This window comes from Poecilia reticulata, chromosome 1 (assembly GCF_904066995.2).
Source record: "Poecilia reticulata chromosome 1, P_reticulata-male-v2, whole genome shotgun sequence".
NCBI lineage: Eukaryota > Metazoa > Chordata > Actinopteri > Cyprinodontiformes > Poeciliidae > Poecilia > Poecilia reticulata.
This window is the reverse complement of record NC_088830.1, coordinates 4,553,089-4,574,579: the sequence shown is the minus strand read 5'-3', so window position 1 is coordinate 4,574,579 and position 21,491 is coordinate 4,553,089. Positions and strand designations below refer to the sequence as shown.

The 21,491-nt window shown below is 37.9% G+C and overlaps 1 protein-coding gene and 2 long non-coding RNA genes across 13 annotated transcripts in view; 2 read left to right on the top strand and 1 right to left on the bottom strand.

The window, feature by feature from the left end:
- marchf1 (uncharacterized) overlaps window positions 1–15,046 on the bottom strand; it is a 30,927-nt gene extending 15,881 nt beyond the window's left edge. The window contains exon 1 of one of the 5 annotated variants that reach the window (XM_008399352.3): window positions 14,959–15,046. In XM_008399352.3, the coding sequence (XP_008397574.1) occupies window positions 14,959–15,045 (87 nt within the window). In that variant the 5' untranslated portion in view covers window position 15,046. Of the gene's footprint in view, window positions 1–125; window positions 338–575; window positions 717–5,688; window positions 5,897–14,958 lie in introns of those variants that run through there. The other 4 variants (XM_081615066.1, XM_081615109.1, XM_008399521.3 and 1 more) reach the window with 4 other exon arrangements.
- On the top strand, window positions 10,546–12,835 carry LOC145554712 (uncharacterized). The gene is made up of 3 exons (XR_014090703.1): window positions 10,546–10,763; window positions 10,967–11,128; window positions 11,249–12,835. It is a non-coding gene; the product is annotated as an uncharacterized LOC145554712 (long non-coding RNA).
- Window positions 13,286–20,583, top strand: LOC103458368 (uncharacterized). Of its 7 annotated transcripts, XR_014090880.1 has the most exons (8): window positions 13,286–13,612; window positions 16,305–16,548; window positions 17,368–17,586; window positions 17,671–17,725; window positions 17,798–17,911; window positions 18,000–18,136; window positions 20,167–20,254; window positions 20,378–20,583. It is a non-coding gene; the product is annotated as an uncharacterized LOC103458368 (long non-coding RNA). The 7 variants fall into 7 exon arrangements; XR_532580.2 differs by lacking the exon at window positions 16,305–16,548 and having other exon boundaries at window positions 13,297–13,612; XR_001776833.2 differs by lacking the exons at window positions 13,286–13,612; window positions 16,305–16,548 and adding an exon at window positions 15,357–16,024.
- Window positions 20,584–21,491: the final 908 nt, after the last annotated feature.

The window sequence follows — 21,491 nt, the reverse complement described above, 5'->3', positions numbered from 1 at the left end:
TCAAAATGTGTGAACCATTAGCATGACCCAGCAAACAAGATCCTCTTACAGTAATTACTCCCAAAAAATTTCTCCCAAAGTGGATAAAAAACAAACTAATGTTCAATCCGACCGCCTTTTCGCACCTCCTGTTTCTGCGGTGCTGCCTGATCCTGCTGTATTCACAGTTTTAAAGTCCAACGTCAGAGGTCACATGTCCTCACAATTTCACCGTGATCCGCGCTAAAGCCACGAATCCTATTAGCCGTTTGTCCAGCTCCAGGGGCACCACGCTGTTCATCAGGGCGTTGCTATTTAAAGCCAACTTAAGGAAGTTTACCCAGAACAGCGATCGCTCAGACCTTGAACTACACCATCGCCTGATCAACCTCAGCTCTTCGCTGCAGGAGTTAACGGTTCAGGATTTAGGCAATTACTTTGACAGACTGGGTCTGCTCCGTGCTGGATCAGTAGAAAATATTTATAGCACTTAGCCACGGAGGAAAGTCAGGACACCCTCTGTTAGTTGTTTGGTTTTTAAACATATCCATGTTCTGGCTTTTAATGGGTTCAAAAACATAATCCACCCTACTCACCTGAGGCCAAAGGAGAGAAGTTTGAAAAATCATTTTCCATTTCCAATAACAGCAAAATAAATGTATAAAAAATATAAGTCTAAAGAAACGTTAGCTACCGCTATTTTGTCATCATAACTCCAAGAGCAGATTAGCTGAACAGAAATCACAAAGTTTGTGTCGAAAACTTTGCCCTCTCTGATTGGCTATTTTGAACAGCCAATCAGAGAGGGCATAATGAAGTGAGGTTTAGAGTCTAGTTAATCAGTGACATCATTGGAAAACACTTTCTGGATTTGTTCAGGTCATTTTTGTCTGAAATAAAATTTGAGTTAATGATGTGAAACATTTAAATCTGCAGTAAATAACTATATGTGTTTACATATTAATCACCATGTCATAGATAATCTGAAAAAAGAGGACCTCTACCTCTTCACAGCACTCCCACTGTCAACTAGAAGCAACCAACCAGAGCCCAGAGGCGGGTCTTTCATTTACTGAAATGGACTGAACTTATATAGCACTTTTCCAATCATTTTGACCACTTCAAAATGATTAGGTGGTTTTAAGTACTGCAGTACTTACTGCAGTGTGCACATTCACACTCACATTTATACACTGATACACAGTGCCTTAAGTGCCTTGCCCAGAGGCACATCAGGAAGCTGGAATTGAACCTACAACCTTCCAATCACAAGACAACTACTCTATCCATAGAGCCACAGTCGCCCCAGATTGGAGTCAATCATGCCTCCATTCTCCTTGGTCCCTGCTACGATACAACTTCTCCCCCTCAGCAGTCTACCATGAATGCTCAAGCTATTTAGCATAGCCACCAGTGACAGAAACGGTTGTCCTGTAACGGAGAGCTGTTTCTCTGCCATTAACACATTTAGCAGTACACAAGTGTGATTGACAGCACCAAGTCCCTCCTCCTGGCTCTGATTGTTTCATGGCCATTTTATCAGACAGCAATAACAGCACAGGGTGGAGGTGGAGGACACAGATGTTTTCACAGATGATCTGTCTCATACTGTCATGACGTAGTGATCGTTACTTACGTAAAAAAAAAAAAAAAGAATCTAATAAAAGTTAAGTGCTGCAGTAAATCTGAAGTGTGATTGACAAAAGCCCATGAAGAATTGCATGACCTGCATTCAGGGGGGATGTAGTGTTTCCAAAACAACTGTGGGCTTCTGAGTACTTAGTCAGAACACAGTTCAGGGAATGAGTCACATCTACTCAGAAACAAACCACAGGCAGGAAGTAAACAGGTGATCGCCCCACATATTACCATATTACATCCCACACAGGGCTGTCTGTCATGTTGGCTTTGGAAAAATGTAAACTTTTCTTTAAAGGTTTTGTTGGCTCTAGTGGCCGTTATTTGTAAGAAGTTAAACAGCAAAGAGGGCAATGGGAGAGGGGGAAGACATGCGGCAAATGTTGCTTGACCAGGAATCAAACCTGCGACCACTGGCATGAGGACTAAGGCCTCAATACATGATATGGTCATGGTTTGTCCCTGCACCACCACAGCACCCCCAGAAAAAATTCAAACTTTACCTGACCGTTCTGACCTGGGTCAGAAACAAGCACATTAGCATAGCGCTAGCGGTAGAAACGATTTGTGGTCATTTCCCAAAGTTGACATTTTTCTGACCCAGGTCAGAACCTCAGCAGGTAGATCTGCTGAGGTTTGTGTGATTTCAGGGGCATTTCCGCTGACTTTATAGCTCTAATACACATACACATCTGAAATTATATTCATAACTGATAGCATGTTATCGACCACTCTAGAAACAGAGCTAATCAGATCAACACCTTTTTTTTAAAAAACCAAACTGATGGAAAAATTCACAACAACTTGAGGTTTTTCTACAGAATGAAAACCAACAAGATAATGACGACATGATTAAAAACATTATTGTTGAGCCTTTTGTGGCAGAAAAAATATATATCTTTAGTAGAAAAAAACCCATATTGCTTTAAAAATGACAGAATAAAAGTTGCAGTTTTTTGTGTAAGAGCTTTTCTAGAACAAATTTACCTACAATTCATGAACTTTGATGGATTAAATCAGAGAAAAAACTAATAGCAAATTGGTGTTTTGAAAGTTTCCTATGGGTGGCTACGGCAACGTATATCAATCAGCGAAAATCACTGAAACAAACAGGACACATGTTCTAAGCTGATCAAGGGACTTTCTGATAGCCAGCCGCCTTTGAACCAGCCGTCCTGTTAGGAGTGAGAGCGAGCGTTGCCGTCAACCGACACATCCATGTGTAAGAGGTGTGCACCTCTATTGGTTCATCAGTTAGAGATCACTTTGTCCTGATGAGTCAGAAGAAAAATTAACCTGTTTCTCCACTCAACCGCGACTCCTGAGACCTTTGTTCTAACTGTGATTTTCAGTTCGGTTCCACATTGGTGGAAATTTTCAACGCTTTCAAAGACGAAAGTATGACTTGTTGCTGTGGTTTACTGACAGAAGACTGGCTTCTGTTTCCTTCTGCACAACCAACCCACTAATAAAGTAATACGTATCACAAGTTTTACCTACATATATAATACCAATTATAAATCATTTGTATTTAATCAGTTACAAATTGGATCAAAACTGGTCTTCCCATCCGGAAGAAAAGCCGCGATCAAATACTGAGAGGAACTTTGACGAAGTAAAAACAAGAGAAACTCACTCGCTGTAACAGATTAGTGTTGCAATGTGTTGCAAGTTTCCTTTTCAAAATGTAATATGTTTTTTCTGTTTTGCAGCTCTGATATATTTTGGACACAAAAGTATTAATATGCTTGCTCATTAGTCAGAATTATCATCCGCAAGAAAAGTCTAGAAAGGTTTACAACAGCATGAAACCAGAGTGGCCTCTGAGTGCTATGAGAAAGATCTGCTTCACGGGGTTTTGTTTCATAATCTGCACCTAATCGGACAATTATTCTGCACTACATACGGATTCTTTATTAAAACATAGTTTGAGATAATACCTGTTTGTAAAAAAATAAATAAATAACAGAAAAGGTTTTTACTGACATCTAAACAAGCACCAGCTTGGTTTAAATTTGTTTAGATGCCAGATCTAAACAATTTTAGATCTGGCATTTATGAAATGGCCAGTTATTAATTATTAGTATTATTATTATTACTATTTTAGAACTGTTGTACATTTACTGAGAGTAGTGTTAATCCCAGTGGGTGGTGTGACCAAACAGGAAACAGGAACCCCCTCAGCAATAAATCTAAGCGAAATGTGATGGTTTTGGGAAAGTCACACAAACCTAACTGCACACACATAATTAATGATACTGAAAAAAACACACACACACACACACACACACACACACACACACACACACACACACACACACACACACACACGCACACACACGCACACACACACACACACACACACTAAAGCTCTCATCTTTTCAGTGACATAATAACTGAGTCGTTTCACATTTTTAGCTCATACCTCATGGGTGTGATATCTACATTTTAAAGTTATAGAAGCACCCCAGAAACTGGAGGTTTGCCAGAAGCAAAGACCCATCATGTGACCATTACCCCTCCCCCATCTGTTGCTGCGACTGTCTATTAGCTGGCTTAAAGAAGGAAAATGCACTTTTTTGCTTATCAGAAATCCAACTTCAGCTGTTTGGAAAACATTTCCATCAGCCGTAGCCGCCTCGCAAAATAGGTTGTATATCTGAGTGGGATTCTCTACATAAAAGAAAAAGTGATGTATTTTAATATATGAGCTGCAGTTGCTGGTTGCTTGAGTGGACAGCATAAATGAATAACTGGTTAATGTCTTGGTAAACTTTTATTATTCCATGAAAAGCACAACATCAAAATGTCAGAATATTGGGTAATATTCACTTAAAAACGACTAACTTACGTTCAAGTTTAAATAAAAAGCAGTTAAGTTGTAACTCCTGCAGATCTGGCTGTCAGCAACAACAAGCAGAATTATTTTCTCCAGCACAGACGTGTCGTCATTTTCTCTTACTCTGCCCTGTAAAGTCATGTTTTTCTGCTAGTTTACTGTTTTAATGTCCTCATCATGTAAAGCACTTCGAATTACCTTTAGTAAGATGAGTAGTAAGTGGAACATCAATCAACATTATTTGCTTGATGATGGCATTTGACAAAATGTAATGTTAGTTGCTAGTTTCATAATTGAAACTAGCAACAAGTATGATGTTTTTATGATGTAAAGCTCTTTGAACTGCCTTGCTGCCAAAAACGTGCAATAAAAATAAAACCGCCTTGCCTTGAAAACTGGGGGGAGGGAAAGGGGGATTACCCTTAATTTCTGTAAGTGTTCAATGTTTCTTGGTAATAACCAACTTTTTCGAAATTAAAGTTAATCCAAGAAGTAGGATGAAAATAAATATCCAAATTTTCTACATAAAAGCCCTTAAAACCTTGCTGCTCGCTTACTCTTAGCTTGTCACAATAACTACATTTGCTGTACAATAACCAGAAGTTATTGTGATAAAAATAATATTGTTGTTTTGAGACCATTTTCAAGTCATATAATGGTAATGGGGATAATGATGCAAGAACACATTCTCAAAGATCAATACATTTTAAATTCTAATGAATATTTATCACTGGATCTGGAAGACATTTTAAATATACAAAATAAACAAAAACAACAAATAAAATGAATTATGAAGTCTCTGTTTACAAAACTGTTTTTCATTTTTTAAAAAAGGGCTTTCAGTCTGGTGACTGAAAACTTTTGTCATCCACTTTTTAGAAGAAAAAGAGAAAAGAGAAAAACAATAGATTATGTAAATGGAAATAAATTTATAATGCAATTGATTGATTTATTGCCTATGGCGACAGGCTTGGCTTACTCTACACATTTCTGGTTGCCTCTGCAGTCAACAGATACCTACAGTACTCAAACCTTCCAGCACTGTAGATGCACAATGAAAGTAAACACCAGCAGGTGACCACTACAGAACAATTCAAGAAAAAAAAAGAGAATGTCACAAATTCACGTAATAAAAAAACAAAAAAACTCACCACCCCATCTTGTTTAAAAAACCCATTGAAAAATAGAACTGCATTAGAATAATCATTTCAGAGTAAACGTGTTCCTCTTACCTGAGTCTCTGCTCCTCTGAATACCTGAGTGTGAGGCACAGAGAGGACTTTACACAGTCTGTGTGTGGACATGTGCTGGTTAGCGCTGAGGGGGATTACTTGCTGTGGCGTGGACCGGCGGATAAATTCTGGTTCCACCTCCAGCCGCATTTAGACGGGCGCCCGGGAAGCACCGTTTGTATTTGTGCAGCATATGTTTTAATGAGCTTTAGCTTTAAAGAATGATAAATGTTTGGAAAAAGAAGAATCCTTAGTAGAGATACAATCTGCTGCCTTTTTAACAGGCGCAGATCTTTATAGTTTAAAGTTGCAGTTTGTAACTTTTACAAAACCAGGTTTTGTAAAACCTGGTTTTGTAACCAGGTTACAAAACCAGGTTTTGTAACCTGGTTTATTAACATGTCACCATGTGACATGTTAATAAACATGTCACATGGTGACATGTTTATTAAACATGTCACCATGTTTAATAAACATGGTGACAGTTTATTAAAACTGTCACCATGTTGTGACAGAATGGTGGTATGAGACAGATAATTGGAAACAAATTTTTTTTAAAAAACAACAAAAATTGATCCCCCACCTCCTCTGTAAGCCACTATTGCCATCTGAAGAAACGGACAACTCACGATCAAAATGAACCAATCAGAGCTAGGGAGCAGAGCTTAGTGCTGCCAATCATCCTCCTGTATGCTGCTCAGTGTGCTAATGGTGGAGATATAACTTGCCACTGTTTATTGGCCGTCATCGGTAGCCATGCTAACTAGCCTTAACATTGATGGCAGGCTATGTTGTGGTGAATTAGCTGTAGCTTAGCACAAAGCTAGTAGGAGGGGGTGAGTACAAGAGTGATTGACAGCACTAAGACCCTCCTCCTGGCTCTGATTGGTTGTTTCTGACTGAGTGGTGTATTTTTCCAGTTAGTACTGGGAGCACTGGGAGAAAGCAGAGGAGCTTGATCTTTTCACAAATAATCTGTCTCATACTGCCATGAAATAATAATAATAATAATAATAATAATAATAATAATAATAATAATAATAATAATAATAATAATAATAATAATAATAATAACTTCATTATTTTAATTATTTTAATATGTAAAAAAACAAAAACATTTTTAAAACATAAAAGTTACATACTGCAGCTTTAAGCAGGTTTTAGTAGAAATAAACATAAGTCTTAAAATGTAACATGTAATAAAATATAAATAACACAGTGGCTTCAAGGCTTTTACCATGGCAACTGGAGATATTCTTTGCACAAATAATAGTGCATAAGACATTTTACTTGTATTTGCATCTTAGAGAACCCGCATTTAAAGACAATATTAAACGGAAAGAAAAAAATACTTTCCATAATAAATCTTTTAGGGAATTAATCGAAATCTACAGAGCATAATCAAAAATGTTAGAATACCAGTGCTGGTGTTGTATGTTAAAAATACAATGTTAATTAAACACTTGTTTAGTCAAATTCAAAGATCGGTTTGTCAGTTTCCCTAAAGAGATGGTGTTTGATAAAGAGTGACATAGGGAACATAGTGAAAAGTGGAAACAAGTTGTCTCTTGTTGATGATCTGAAAGTCAATTGATAAATACATCGACAAGTATGAGGGGGGCAGGATATTATAAGATGTATCTTCTACCTGCTCCTTTTCGAACAGAGAATGTGGAATTGCATGTCACATGGGCAGAATGATTTGTTTTATATTTTATTTTTTGAGTTTGTCTCATTCTATTTTGTTTTCTTGTTCTTTTTTGACTGTTTTAATGTCTGTTCGAAATAAATAAATAAATAAATAAATAAATAAATAAATAAATAAATAAAAAATAAAAGAGTTGCCCCCACAATCGCAACGTATCTGTGACGTCACGTGTTTGCCCGGGAGGCAGCAGTATGGCGTCTTGTCTGGAGCTTATCAAGGTAAGTTCCCCAAAGCTATTAAAATTTTGGTCTTTATGTTCTCTTTTTAATGTTCTCTCTTTAATGCATTTATGTAATGTAATGGTGATGTATTGTCTGAATGTTTGTAACTCCCTGGCGGACATTATATCGCAATATATGCTGCGTTTATACTGTTATGTATTCTGTATCTCAATAAAGATCTATTTAAAAAAAAAAGGTAAGTTTCATGTTAAGATCATCATGTGATTCTTGAGAATAGAAACAAAATGGGTTTCAATTTTCCCTTTTTTAATCATTTCTCAACTTTATGTATGCAAATATGACAAATAATGTTTTGGAAATGTAAATATGCTAAGGTGCAGGCTCCCAGTTGCAACATTTTTTTTTAATTACATTTATAATCGACCTGACCCAGAACTTTGTCATCACCATCTGACAAAAATAAATATAAAATGATTTTTAAAATACCCTATTAGTGATATTTTTACTCATTTTACAGACAAATGCTTCTCAAGAAACAAAATAAATATTATTTAAAACAAAAAACAACAAAAAGTCCATCTGACGGAGTTGACCCAGAACTGAAGGTGGTGACAAACTAGTGAGTAAAATGAAAAACTTGATACATGTGAAGTAATGCAATTTATGTAAAATACATTAAAATTAATTAATTGCACATTTAAGTGAGATTTGACAACAATTTCACTGAAAGAGTCACAAAAACTCTGATGGAGTTGACATCTGACAGAGTTGACGAAATGCCAAACTACCTCAATTTATATGATGTTATTCTGAAGGAGGCCATATTGTAGCTCATCAGGTCCATGAAATCCTTACATTATACCAAAATTAAGCTTTTATTTCACAAAATTTCATCACAGTTTTGAAAATTGTCACTTATGGAGTTGACACATCATGGTTGTGACAAGCAACTTAAGAATAAAACAGAAGAAAAAACTAAAGAATAACATAAGCTAACCAGAGCTAACTAGCCCTCCTAGCAAAGGAAGAGAAAGGAAGAGGTCATGGGGTCCTCAGAAGTTCTGGTGCCCCCCAATAATGCCTGATTTTTTATTTTATTTTTTTACATTCTTTTCAATTCTGACGGTGTTGACAAAAACTAGGGACAAATTTCAACGGAGTTGGAAAATATCTAAAAATGATTTTTAATTCAATTTATTGATACTTTTATAATTATTTATATACTTAATTGTCATAATGTATAATTGTTGTATTTCTTTAATTGTTTTAAACTATTATAATGTATTGAGTTCTGCTCCTGGACAAGGGATTTTACAGGCATCATCCACCGACTACAATGTTTGAAATAAAAAAAATATTCAGCAAACACCAGGAAAACATACATTGTTGTGCTCACATGACCCAGCTTAGTTTAGTCAGATATTTGAAAAAATTATATTTTGTGTATATTTTATTCAGATTTTGTGCTTTATCCGTAGGACCTGTTTTGTCCCTATTCTCAAGAATCACTGGTTTTTGATTTTGATTATTTTTAATGAATGCATTAACTTTCTGTTTGCGCAACAGTATCAACTTATGCTTAACGTAAGTTTATTTGTTTTAATATTGCGGTACAACTGTTCAGTACAGGGGCGCTCAAGTCCAGTCCCTGAGAGCTGCTATCCTGCAACTTTCAGATGCTTTCCTGCTCCCATTAACACACCTGAATCAAATGAAAAGCTGGTTAGCAGGTCCGTTCAGAGCTGATCCTGGTCTGTTGGGAGTAAAGATGCATCGAAAAGTTGCAGGACGGTAGCTCTCGAGGACTGGACGTAAGCACCCTTGGTTTATTATTTTTGTTAGCAGCTAAAGCTAGCCAAGCAGGTGTAGCACGGGGTGTCGGTGGTTAAACGAATATTAAAACTGTCAGAAAGGCCGTTTGAGTTAACAGTATTTAGCTGCGGAGTCGTTTTCTTGAAGTTTTCGGCTATAGATGGCATAATGGGGAGAGTGGCTGTGCTGGACCGGTGGTTTGATCTATGCGAGCAAAGCTAAGCCAAAATGTTTTTGTCTCTATAAATAATAATTATAATAAATAATGACATTGGCTGCCTCTTTTTTTCTTCATTAGTACTTCATGTTGGTGACTGAAGCCTGTTATGATGACTTCAACACATTTCTTCTGACAGGTTGGTAGAAGAAATCCTCTCCAGAATGCTTCTATAAGCTGAGTAATTTCTATAATGCCTAATGTCTGAGTTGTGCTCATGGTAATTATTTCTGACATTTTTATGCTTTATGTTGTAGGTGGTAAAAATGCTCTACAGGGTAAACCGGGTGGACAAAGTATTTTGGTGGGTCTGGTTAGTTTTGCTCACTTCTCTTTAAAATCTGTATTTATTATCCTAATGTTTCTGCTATTTATCCTGCTGTTCCTCCAGGCTGGGAAAACCAGGCGTCCTTCTGTTGGTTCATGTGCTTCGTCCTACAGCCAAAGGCCACAAGAAGAATCCAAAACAGCTCATGTCAAACTGTGGACTATGTTTTCAGATATGTGCAGGTATGTGGTTATTCTAATGATTCTGCTTTGTAGAAGCACTTTCTCATTGTCTTTGTTTGCTATGTGAATGTAGCTGTGCTACTAAATATATTTAATAATTTTTATTATTTGTCTTATCATTATGTCCAAGATGCAGGCCAGCGTTTAAACCTTCCTCATTGCTGTGCAACCAGGACAGCCCATTCTCCTGCATGTTGGTGAAAACAAGAGCAGCACCAAAGACACTTCACAAGATCATCCAAGGTAGCTTTTGATGAACTTTGAAAGCACTCTTCACCTTCAGTACAAATTCCTCTACAACCTCTGTACATTAATCCAGCCTACAGTTTTCAGCATTGATGTGACTTGCACGACAATTGAGGAGTTTAAGATCTTTGCTTTTACTTTACCTGATAGGGTGGACACTATTTATTATGATGATCATTTAAATGCATAGCATACTGTATCAATAAGAGGATTTGTTTTATGTTCTTCCAATTAAGGACTTGGTTTATTACAGTCCCTGTGGCAAGCAGTTTTCTGCATGGTCAGCATTGAAGGCCATATTGTCTTTGAGAGGGTCCAGCCAACATTCCAGACAGGACAGTGTTGTCCATCTTCATCTTCAGCCTCCAATGAGGCAGCCAAGACTTTGGTTCATTCAACGGTAAAACCATTCCTGTATTTATTTATTTTTTTTCACAATGACATGGTTTTAAAGCAAGTTATGATTAACATTTGACAAAGGTGGTGATGTTTTCTCTTCACGTAATTAAAAACAACTTTATTTATATATTGTACCAGCTGTATTCAGAATGCCACACTATTTATATTTTCAGGAATTTTCCCACTTTTGATTTTGGCTTTTAGTCCCTCCATTGCGATTGACCCAGAAAGGGGCACAAAAGCCGGTCATGGGAAGATGGTATCCAAAAACACTGGAAAGACCATTCAAAAGAAAAAGTGACAGTCAATGTTCAGGTTTCCACCTTCATCAAAAACCTGATGGACTTTGAGTGGCATCTCATTCAGGTTAGTTGTTGTCCTTTTCTTTTCTTTGAAATATTTCTGTTTCCATATTATTTAGGATCTAAATTATATTGTCTTTTCTTTTTCCATGTTGGACGGTGCCTTCATCTGCATCTAATAAAGTAAGTGTCACTTGGACTCTTGAAAACCATTAATAGTTCACATTTTAATACTCTGTAAATTCTAGAATTCCACATTATTTCAGCCATGTTGAATTTTAGATTTTGGAAGTAATTTTTCTTTGATTTGTTTAGTGATAACCAAAGCATGGATATTTCTTTAAGAACTGTGTTATGTTCATAAGATTGTAGAAATTAATGAGTTAAACCCAGTTTATGTCGCTGTAAACTGAAAGTCTTCAATTTTTATTCCAGTGTTAGTGAAACTATATATTGACTTTGAAGGCCTATTTTTTTTTTACCAGTTCTCTGAGGAATGGTTATGTGTTATTTATTTTGAATGTTTGAATATACTGGAAATATATGTGGTTTGGGTGGTGCCTTTAAATAAAAATTCTGTTCTGACTGTTATCACATCCTCTTCTGTTATGTGAAGTTCTGATTATGCATTTTAGAACCGCACCAATTGTAGCACTTCTAAGAAGCTTACACTGGGTTAGGTATTAATGTTCTATCGTAAAACTAGACTGTACTGTACTAATATGTTTTAGAATTAACCTTTAATCAGTCAAACCGATTTGCTCAGGAATATATTAAATATTTGAGTGAACCAAAATATTACAACTAGATGTTACCTCACTTAATATATGTGTTTTGGGAAAGCCCAAATGAGTCAGGTGTTCTCCCGTGGTTATACTAAACCTGGACCAGCTGGCAGCAGGCGAGGGGAGCTGCGTGTTAATACAGCGGGAGCAGACGTCTCTGAAAACGTCGGACAGATATTGCAATTAGGTGATGCACTGATGAACCGAGCAGAAATGTGAGATTTGTACATCTACATTCTCGCCTACAAACATTGTTTAAATCATGTTGTGTCACGGCTGCTAAGCAACACAACGCCGAGGTGGAGGCTAGGCAGCTAGCTGAAGGCTACAGCTTCTCTCTGCGATGCTTTGCCTTCGCAGGACCCCGTTTCCGTAGACCGGGTCGTTTCTCAAGCCCAAGAAAGAATGAGCTTGAAAGGATGCAGACCCTGAATTCGGACACAAAGCTCTAGTGGTCTGGAACACTTATTTTTATATATTTTTTTGCATGTATTTTTTGTTTGCGTCGTTTCTTTGTTGTATTTGTTTTTCTCGTGTTTGCTGTGCGTTTGCACCTGTCGGCCACCGTAGTATTTTAACGATTCTGTATTTTAGTTCTGCTGGGCTCCATATGGTTATGTGTATTTGTCATCAGTTGCATTGTGATCACTGTTATGTGTAGAGTGTTATGGGATTCCCCGGTCTGACTGCTGACTCCCACTCACATGTGATGGACCTGTCATGTGGGCGAGGGATCAGGGGAGCGGGAGGACCTGGACCGATGCTGACAGAACACCGGAAGAGCGGAGAGTTCAGTGTGTGTTATTCAGTTGAGTGTAACGGTTTGTTAGAGGCGCAGCTGCAGCCTCTTATTTCTAATAAACCCTGTTGGCGGTACTACGTCTGCGGTGTGTTGGCGTCATTACAGTATTTACTTACAGTACACCACTTTAAAAGGTAATTACAGAATTGAAAAGGTAAATGTACAGTAAAATACTGGTCTCTACAGACGCCAGCATTTTTATTTTTATTTTTACCGTTTTTCTGAAAGAACGGTAAAAAAAAAAACAAAAAAACACTGGCGTCTGTAGCTACCAGTATTTTTTTTATCGTTCTTTCAGAAAAACGGTAGATTACCGTTCTTTTGAAAAAACGGTAAACTACTGGCAGCTACAGACGCCAGTATTTTACCGTTCTTTCACAGAACGGTAATCTGCCGTCAGGATTAATTACGGTACAGCTTCTGTGGATTTACAGTAAACTTCTGGCGTCTATAGCTGCCAGTATGTTACTGTAAATTTACAGGATTATTTCTTAAGAGTGTAGATACGGTACCTTCATTTGCTATAAAGTCCTCTATATGTCAAATATGACTTAAAAGAAATTTGACTTTGTAATTTAACAACTAGAAATTGGCCCTCTGTCTCTTTAAAAGCTTCTGCTCCTTCTGAAACTCCATCTTCAGGAAGACATCACAACATGGCTCCTCTATTAGCCCTTTAGCAGCATTTTTACCAGTGTTGCTCTGAGAAGTAGCTCCTAAAAAGAGCTCAGTTCCACCAGATGTTTGCTAATTGCTGCTGGCCAGTCAGTAGGAGCTGAGCAGGGGAGTCGCAGGGGAGAGCTGTTCTGTGAGGCAGAAGCTTGGAAACCGCAGCTCAGAGGAGGAATTTCATCTCCAAGGCGGCACTAGGTTCCTCCAAGTGTTTTGCACTGCTGAATGGTTGCCATGGAGATTAAAAGATTTCTCAAACGTGCATGAAATAATTACGGCAACACTTCAGGTATGTTTTTGATGAAGGAATAACATTATAACATGGTGTAAAGCTCAAAATAGTAAGTTTTACATAATGCTGTCCCTTTAAATGATACAGCATAAATGAGATAAAAATGGATAAGAATAATAAGAAAAATATTTTGACTCAGATGAAATATCACAGTAAAAGGTGACTGTGACCATGGGGAGTTCATATTTTTACTACTTTCTATTACCTTCAGGTTCTTCTAAAAATCATAAAACACCTACATATTACTCAGATGTGGGAGCAGTGATCCAATGATCACATTACTTTAGCTCATGCTAGGCTATGCCGACGCTCTGTCTGCTCTCATTCATTTGCCTCAGTGTGCTAAGTGCTTGAAGTTGCTGTCATTGGAGGGAGATTCAGGTTACTGTGTGATTCAGGTCATAACTGACTGCAGATGTAACAGGATTTCATGTTTTCGTACAATATGTTTCATTTTTGATTTTCTTGTAAAATGTATTTTCGCTAAAACACAATGAGAAACGATACAGTAGCAGCTTAAGCAAAAAGGACAAACTTAAGCAAAGACTCAGTTGGTGATATCATTGGTCCACTTTTTCTAACTCTAAATCGGCATCCAATAGGATCAGCTGCCTGCTGTTGGAGGGAAAGCGAGAGCTAAAACCTGGGAACCAGGACAGGAAGTTATTTTTAGTCTATTGTTGTCTGTGAATTGTCTTAGCTTGTTTAAAAATACATTTTAATCTCTGACTATTTGGCCTGCTTCAGCACAGAAGTACATAGAAGTAGGTTGGGATTGCATCAACAGTTATGAAAGCCCTAAATATTCTTTAGCAGCTTTGCTATCCAACGGTCAGACGTAGCTTACTTCTGCGGTGTGACATCTGATATCAAAGCTGCGAACGAAAACACGGCGAGCCACCCTGCACTCTGATCTAGATACAAATCAACCACAGCACAGTGTGTATCAGGAGTGCCATCAGCAGAGCGCTTACAACACAAACGTTCCAGGAAATCTGTGACCTCAGGTTTCCGTTGTGCTGCCACATTAAATCACTTTGTAGCTTCATGCATTTTTCATAACATGAGGTTTCTTGAAGCAGAGTTCTTTGACACTCTGGGACTACTTTGTTTCGAGTTGTGATAGGGCCGCTGCTGTTTTAAGGCTAGGAAGGTTTCCGTACATCTCCATCACACAACCAGGAGAGTAAGAAGTAGACAGCTGATAATTGAAGGAAAAAAAATATATAAATACTGAACGTGTTTTAGATCCCTGCCACCAGGAAATCCAGATGACTGGAATGTGAGTGGAGTTGAACTGTTTCTGTGAGTTCTGCTGGTGTTGGTGTGGGTCAGGATCTCACCTCGTTCTTTTCTTTGGAGCGAGGGGCGCTCTTTCCGTTGCCGGCCGTCTCTCTTGCCGGGACCACAGTTATCTGCTGTACTGGCATGCTGCTGTTTCCAGGCAACGTTCCGGTGCTACTCCCACAGCGCTCCCAGCATTCCCATCATGGATCGCCTCCCCGCTCCTGGACCGGAGGCTGCTGCTTGGAGAAGACCAGACGCCGGCTGCCGGATTGCGCTCCCTTATCGACCCAATCCGGATCATCGGAGGGATGGAGACAAAACGGGATCAGGTCACCGAGGCAACAAGGACAGTTCTGAGGATGGTGGGGTGTGAGGTCGTCATGGCTACTGGGGAACTACTCAACAGTGTGTGCCGTTCGCTCCCCTTCCTCCACAACCCCCTCCACTTCCAGTAAAGTGGTAAACAAGACAGCAGGGACGGCGCGTGTTGTTGTGACGCGTGGGTCTGTGAGCAGTCTGTGGCTGTGAGGAGGTGGCGGGGCTAAGGTCTCTGTCGTGCTTCCTGTATAACTGGCATAAGGTTCACGAGGATTAAGGCTTAGACTAACCCCAATCTGCTCCTCTGACCAGCGGTGGAGCTAATAAGCTTACACAGCTTGTTCACATGGACAGCAGTCTCTCTCACACACACACACTGCTCAGACTCCCTGCGGTGCAGCAATATGCTGACAGACATTAAACACCTCCGTCCTCCTCCAGGTTAGAGCGAGGAATACAGGAACATCCAACCGGACACAAAGTGAAAAATCAACCCGATCAGAGAGTGCTGCTGAAGCGTGTGAGGATGATGAAGGATGATGAAGGGTGGATCCTGTTTTGCGACTGGCTCAGGTCATGAGGATTGTGACTGACATAATAGGAACGTGGGAGAGTTAAAGGGATGGCTGACACAGCAGTGGTTCCGGGGTTGGGAGGCATACACTGTCCCAAAAATAAACAGATGTAAACATTTTCATAGTTTGCCTTTTACAAATGTTACTAGTTGTGAAGTAAACCTGGGGTTCTCAAACTTCATGTTCAAACGTCCAAACTGGATATCGAGGAAAAAGTCCGGAACAACTGGTGATGAGTAAATCACTTCTATTATTTTCTTACAACCCATTGGTAAAATTTATGTTTTTTTTTATGGTGAGAACTGTTAAGTTTTTGACCTGAAGCTGCTCTAATGCCTCACAGTGAACTGAAATGTAATTGATTAAAAGGGGAAGTATCATGTAAAATTGATTGAGCTTTACATCTTTGATCACGTTATAATGATCAAAGCAAAAACATATCTGGAGTGTTGGTCTGATTCTTTGTTGCATGCTTGAGAAATCATTTAATCTCCATGGCAACCATTCAGCTGTGCAAAATGCCTGGGTGGACCTAGCCTACAAGGACAAAGCTTCTCCTCAGAGCTGCAACTTCCAAGCTTCCCCATCACAGAGCAGCCCTCCCACTCAGCTCCTTCAGACTAGCCAGCAGCAATTAGCAAACACCTGCTGTAACTGTGCATGTGCTGAGCTCGTTATAGGAGCTACTTAGTGCAAAGCTGGTAAAATGTTGTTATATGGCTAATTGAGGAGTGACGTGATGACTTCCTGAAGGTAGAGTTTCAAAAAGACTTTAAAGAAACGAAGTACCAATTTTAAGGTTTTAAATTATGAAGTCAAATTTCTTATAAGTCATACTTCATATATGTAGCATTTTTATAACAACTGAAGTTTACAGTTAATGTGTGATTATTGTGCTATAATCACACATTATAGCACAATGTGTGATTGTGCTATAAAATGGCGCTATGTGTCTGAGAAATATGTAATGTTGTCCCTTTAAGACATTTCTGCTTCACCCTGATCAACTTAATCACTTTTTATTCGCTTGCTGCAAATTCAAAGTAAAAAACACTTTGTGAGTCTGATTTCCTGAACTAAACCATTTCACCTCCATTGAGTCATAAAGCAAGACTTGCAGTTTTTCTTTGTTTTGTTTTTCAGTTTTATTTCCCAGTTTCTGTTCTTTTCTTTCAATTGTATTAGGATGTCTTATTAAAAGTACAATATGATAATAATAATAATAATAATAATAATAATAATAATAATAATAATAATAATCACATGGCGTAAAACAGCATCTGAAACTTATGACTTTAAGACATATGAATTAAAGAAAACCAAAGTTTTTTTTTGGAATCACCTCATTTGTGCTAAAACTTTACTTTCCCTTCTGTCATTGTTTTACTTTTGGCTCTTTTTTTTTTACAGAAGAAATTGAAACAAATTGTGTTTCTGACAGGCTGTTGACATTAAAGTGCTAAAGATCTATTTTATTATTATTATTTTTACTGGTTTTCTGTGCGTGTGTATTTTCAACATTAGTGACTCTCTTCAGATTTGCAACCTTTTTTCTGTCCGTGTAATTTCCAGGACAAAAGCCCTCCGACTCTACAGTGCATGCTTACAGACACGTCGATGTGCAGAGACGCAAAATGACAAAACCCCAGGAAGACAAAAAGAGAAGTCTGTGTGGACTCACTGTGGTTTAATGCTAAAAAAGCAAACCCGCCAAAACCTGTGGTCACCGACCGCACTAATGCGCTTTGGTGCAAATCATCTCAGCACATCAGCAGCAGAGCAACAGAACAGGTATCAGAACCTTAAACTTTAAAAGAACAAAAAATAAATAAAATAATGGTTTTACTTTTGCTTCCGGATCCTCAAAACCCCCAGAATTCAGCGAGAACTCAGCTATGAGTTCAATCGTCTGTTTTAACACATCGTCACAGTGAGTCACAGGTCCCCATAAATAATTAGAGTTAATACGACGCCACTTAAACTTGACACCTTTTGATGTCAGTCAGCTCTTCACAGCCTTTGCAGCAGTGTCAGAGAGAGGAGGGCAGAAAGAGGAACGCAAAGCAGAGAGTGCAGCCGCTTTGTGATCAGCCGATTCTCCCCCGTGACACAGCAGGTAAGTGTTTAACTCTGATTAATGTGAAGGTGGGACCTCACCTTTGTGCAGCGCTGCTGATTTCAGTGTTGTGACTGTGAACACACAGCCGGTGAGGAGGCGACTCCGGCTCCATGGCCTCTCTGATAACCCAACTCGAGGCGTGGACCATCATGTTCTCCATCCTGGTTTTTGCGCTCTTCACACTCGCTGGGATGATCAGCGAGGACTGTCCGCAAACTAAAGGTGAGGCTGCAGGGAAACACACACGTGTTGAGTATATGTGTGTTTTTTTGTTTCCCCAAACCCCCCAAAATATCCAGACCCCTGGCAGATTTAGATTTAATCTAAATTCAACCAAGAATAGTTTTTTTTATATAGGAAATGAGATAAGCAAGTTTCAAAAAACAAAGCAATGTACAGCAGCAATACTGAAAAGAAAACGTTTTAAAATGTGTCATAATTTCCATTTTGTTTAAATAAAGAAACAGATAGGAAACAATTTATATGGAAACATATTCCTTGGCGTCAAAGCAGCCAAACCCTTCTCATAACGGCTCACTGTGTTTCCACTGGTATTTATTTTATTTATCTTTGGTGAGGACTTTCCAGGTCATTTTACATGACATTTAAATTACTTATAGAAATATGAAACACATCGGTAAAACAAAAAGGTAACTTAAATCTAAAACATCCGAGGGCATGAATATTAACTATAACTTAAAGTTACAGTGTAATAATAATACATTTTGTAGAAAACTAAAACTGAAAAAAAATCCAACATATTAGGTGAAATCAGCAAATCATGCATAATTTAGGTGGATCTTTAATAAAAAAAAGAAAAGGAAACGCCTGAAACTTCAAAATGAATTTTGTTTTTTATGGATATATTTTGTTCTTAAAATTTATTTGTTGACAGGCATAAATAAATTGCCAGAAGTTCATGTAAACTAGCCTGAACAGTACTTCACAAAAAATAAGTTAAGTACAATTAAAACATTGTCTGCATGTTTTAATTTGCCTGTTGCTTTGCTGTTGGCACATCAAATTTTCTCAACTGTGGGGAAAAAAACATATTTCTACTCTAGTAAGTAAAAGTGGCGATGTTAGGGCAGGAATATTGAGAAAAACAATCTAGTTTGTGTTGTTAAAATGTGAATATATGTGTTGCTGTGCAACATTTGGTTTGGTTTGGCTATAAATTACTAATAATTGCTGCAGGCCATTAAGGGAATCTATGATGGGTCTGTTTCAAATGGTTCATCTTTTTTTTCTTTCAGTCAGCAGCAAACATAGATGACATGTTCATGGTTTGACATTGCAGCTTCAGCTACGTGCAGTATTAAAATGCTGATGCATTTGATCGTTTTTTGATATGATAGTTTGAAAAGTTGAAGATTTGCTGAAAAGAAAAAATTTGCCTAATCTCAGAAATATTCAAGAAAATATAAGAACATTTCTAGGTTTGAAAAGTCTAGAAAAACCTCAAGAACTTTGAATTTGGTCTCAAGAACTTTTTAGAAAAAACTTGGAAATTTCTGAGTTTGAAAAGTAGACAATTTCCTAGAAAAAAAAAATCAAGTTTGAAATAAAAAAATAATTCTAGAAAAAACATGGACATTTTTGAGTACTTTTAAAATAGAATTTTCCAAGTTTTTTTTCTATAAAATTATTGATGTTTTGGTAGGAATTTCTTTCTGCCATTGTCTACAATGGCATACCATGCCATCGTAGTGAAAAGGTTAGAAAACATTACAGTCACAACGCTGCGGCTGTTCAGAATACAGCTGAGCTGAACACACATGGAAAACTCAACACACCTGCTGGCGCCGATGCCCAATAAATGTGCATTTATTCACATTTATTGCAATGAATAAATATACATTTATTGCATCTATTCACTGCAATAAATGTTTCATTGCAGTGAAGGCAATAAAAAAATTTTTTTCTACCCGTGTCTTGTTTGAAGGTGCAGCATGAATTAAATGACAGGAAACAATTACAGCATTAATTGTTTGACTGCACTCACAAACAATAGAACTGTGAATATGAATATATCCTTACATTGTTTGAAACCAAGATCCACAATAATATTTAGTCAAGCTATTTTAAAAATGGTATAAATTCATTTGTATGTTCAAATTCTTAAATTTACTGTGACATAAAATATGGTTTTACTTTTTTTTTTAAATTATTTTTTACATTTTTATTTATTTTTATTTTTTTAAAGGAAAGCAAACAACATCAAAAAGGCTTTTTTCCCCTTATTTTTGCAGAAAATACTGAGAGAACCAAGAGCCAGGAGATGTTGGTGTGACTCAGCAACTAATGCTCAGCTTGTGAGAAAAGCTCAGCTTGTTCCTGGTGTGTGGCCGTGAATCCTTATCAGTTCATAAAAGCGGGCCTGCAGGCCGACCTCTGAACATGTGTGTGTGTGTGTGTGTGTGTGTGTGTGTGTGTGTGTGTGCGCGCGCGCTTTGTTTGCAGTCTCAGTGTAACCTGCTTCCAGGATGAGGCACAAAGGAGTGGCCAAATTGTTCAACTAAAAAAAGCAAGAAAGAGACACGTGCTCAAACTAAGTGGCTCACGACAGCATCGCCTCGCCGCTCGTCCTGTAGGATGTCCAGAGACAGCACCAGCAGATTCCTCTGTGAACTTTGAACCTGGAGAACAGCCTGTGTGTATCTCCCATCGGTAAGTCCAACAACAACAAACTAACAATTCTTATTTATTTGTGAGAAAAGTGGATATATCCTCAGCTTATGGAGGTTATAAAACAAACTCATGTCTGAAACAAAAAGGTGTGCTGGTCGGACCTGTTTGCTGTCAAATAGTTATGAAGGTGTGACTTGTTCACGTTGGATATTCAAGAGCTGAACCTGTTTGCAAACAGGCTTTAACCTGATTATACCTAACAGTTTGAATGAGTTCAGGGATCAAATATTTATGCAGCAGGTACAGTTCATGTGGCCTCCTTTTGCTTGAAGTTGACTTTGGCTTTTTATTAAATGTTTGAAGCGTGTCACTTGGTCAACAACAAAAGTCCGGTTCACTACAGACAGGGAAGCTGAGGTGTTGTACTGAAAGTTTACGCTGCCGAGAAGTTCTGACCTTGAAATGTGTCACTTAGTGGAGTAAAGTCTGCTAAAAGTTGACACAAAATGTGTTTTCCTTTTATTAAAGCAGATTATTCCCTCAGTTCTGCCTCGACTCTTACACCACAACATCATTCTGTTTCTGAACTTTGTCTAACTTTACTGCAATGAAGTAATGAGATGTAAATACGCTGCTGAAATGTTTATGGATACATAAAGGTTTAAATCAGCAAGAGAGGTTTTAAAATCTTGCTTTTCAAACCAGGAATGACTATTTCTGTCAAACAGTGTACACAATACACAGCGTTTCTGAAATTAGACCTCGACGAACTAGAGAATTCTTTCAGGCCCTCTAGTGGAGAAACGTGAGCAGTGCAGTTTGAAAAAGCCCCATGTCATGCACAGTAATTGCCAAATGTTTAACCAAAACTTCATTTTCTCATAGTTCATATTGTTTGTACAAATTAATGTGAAAAGTGTCTTTGTAAAATTGTTTTTAAAATATC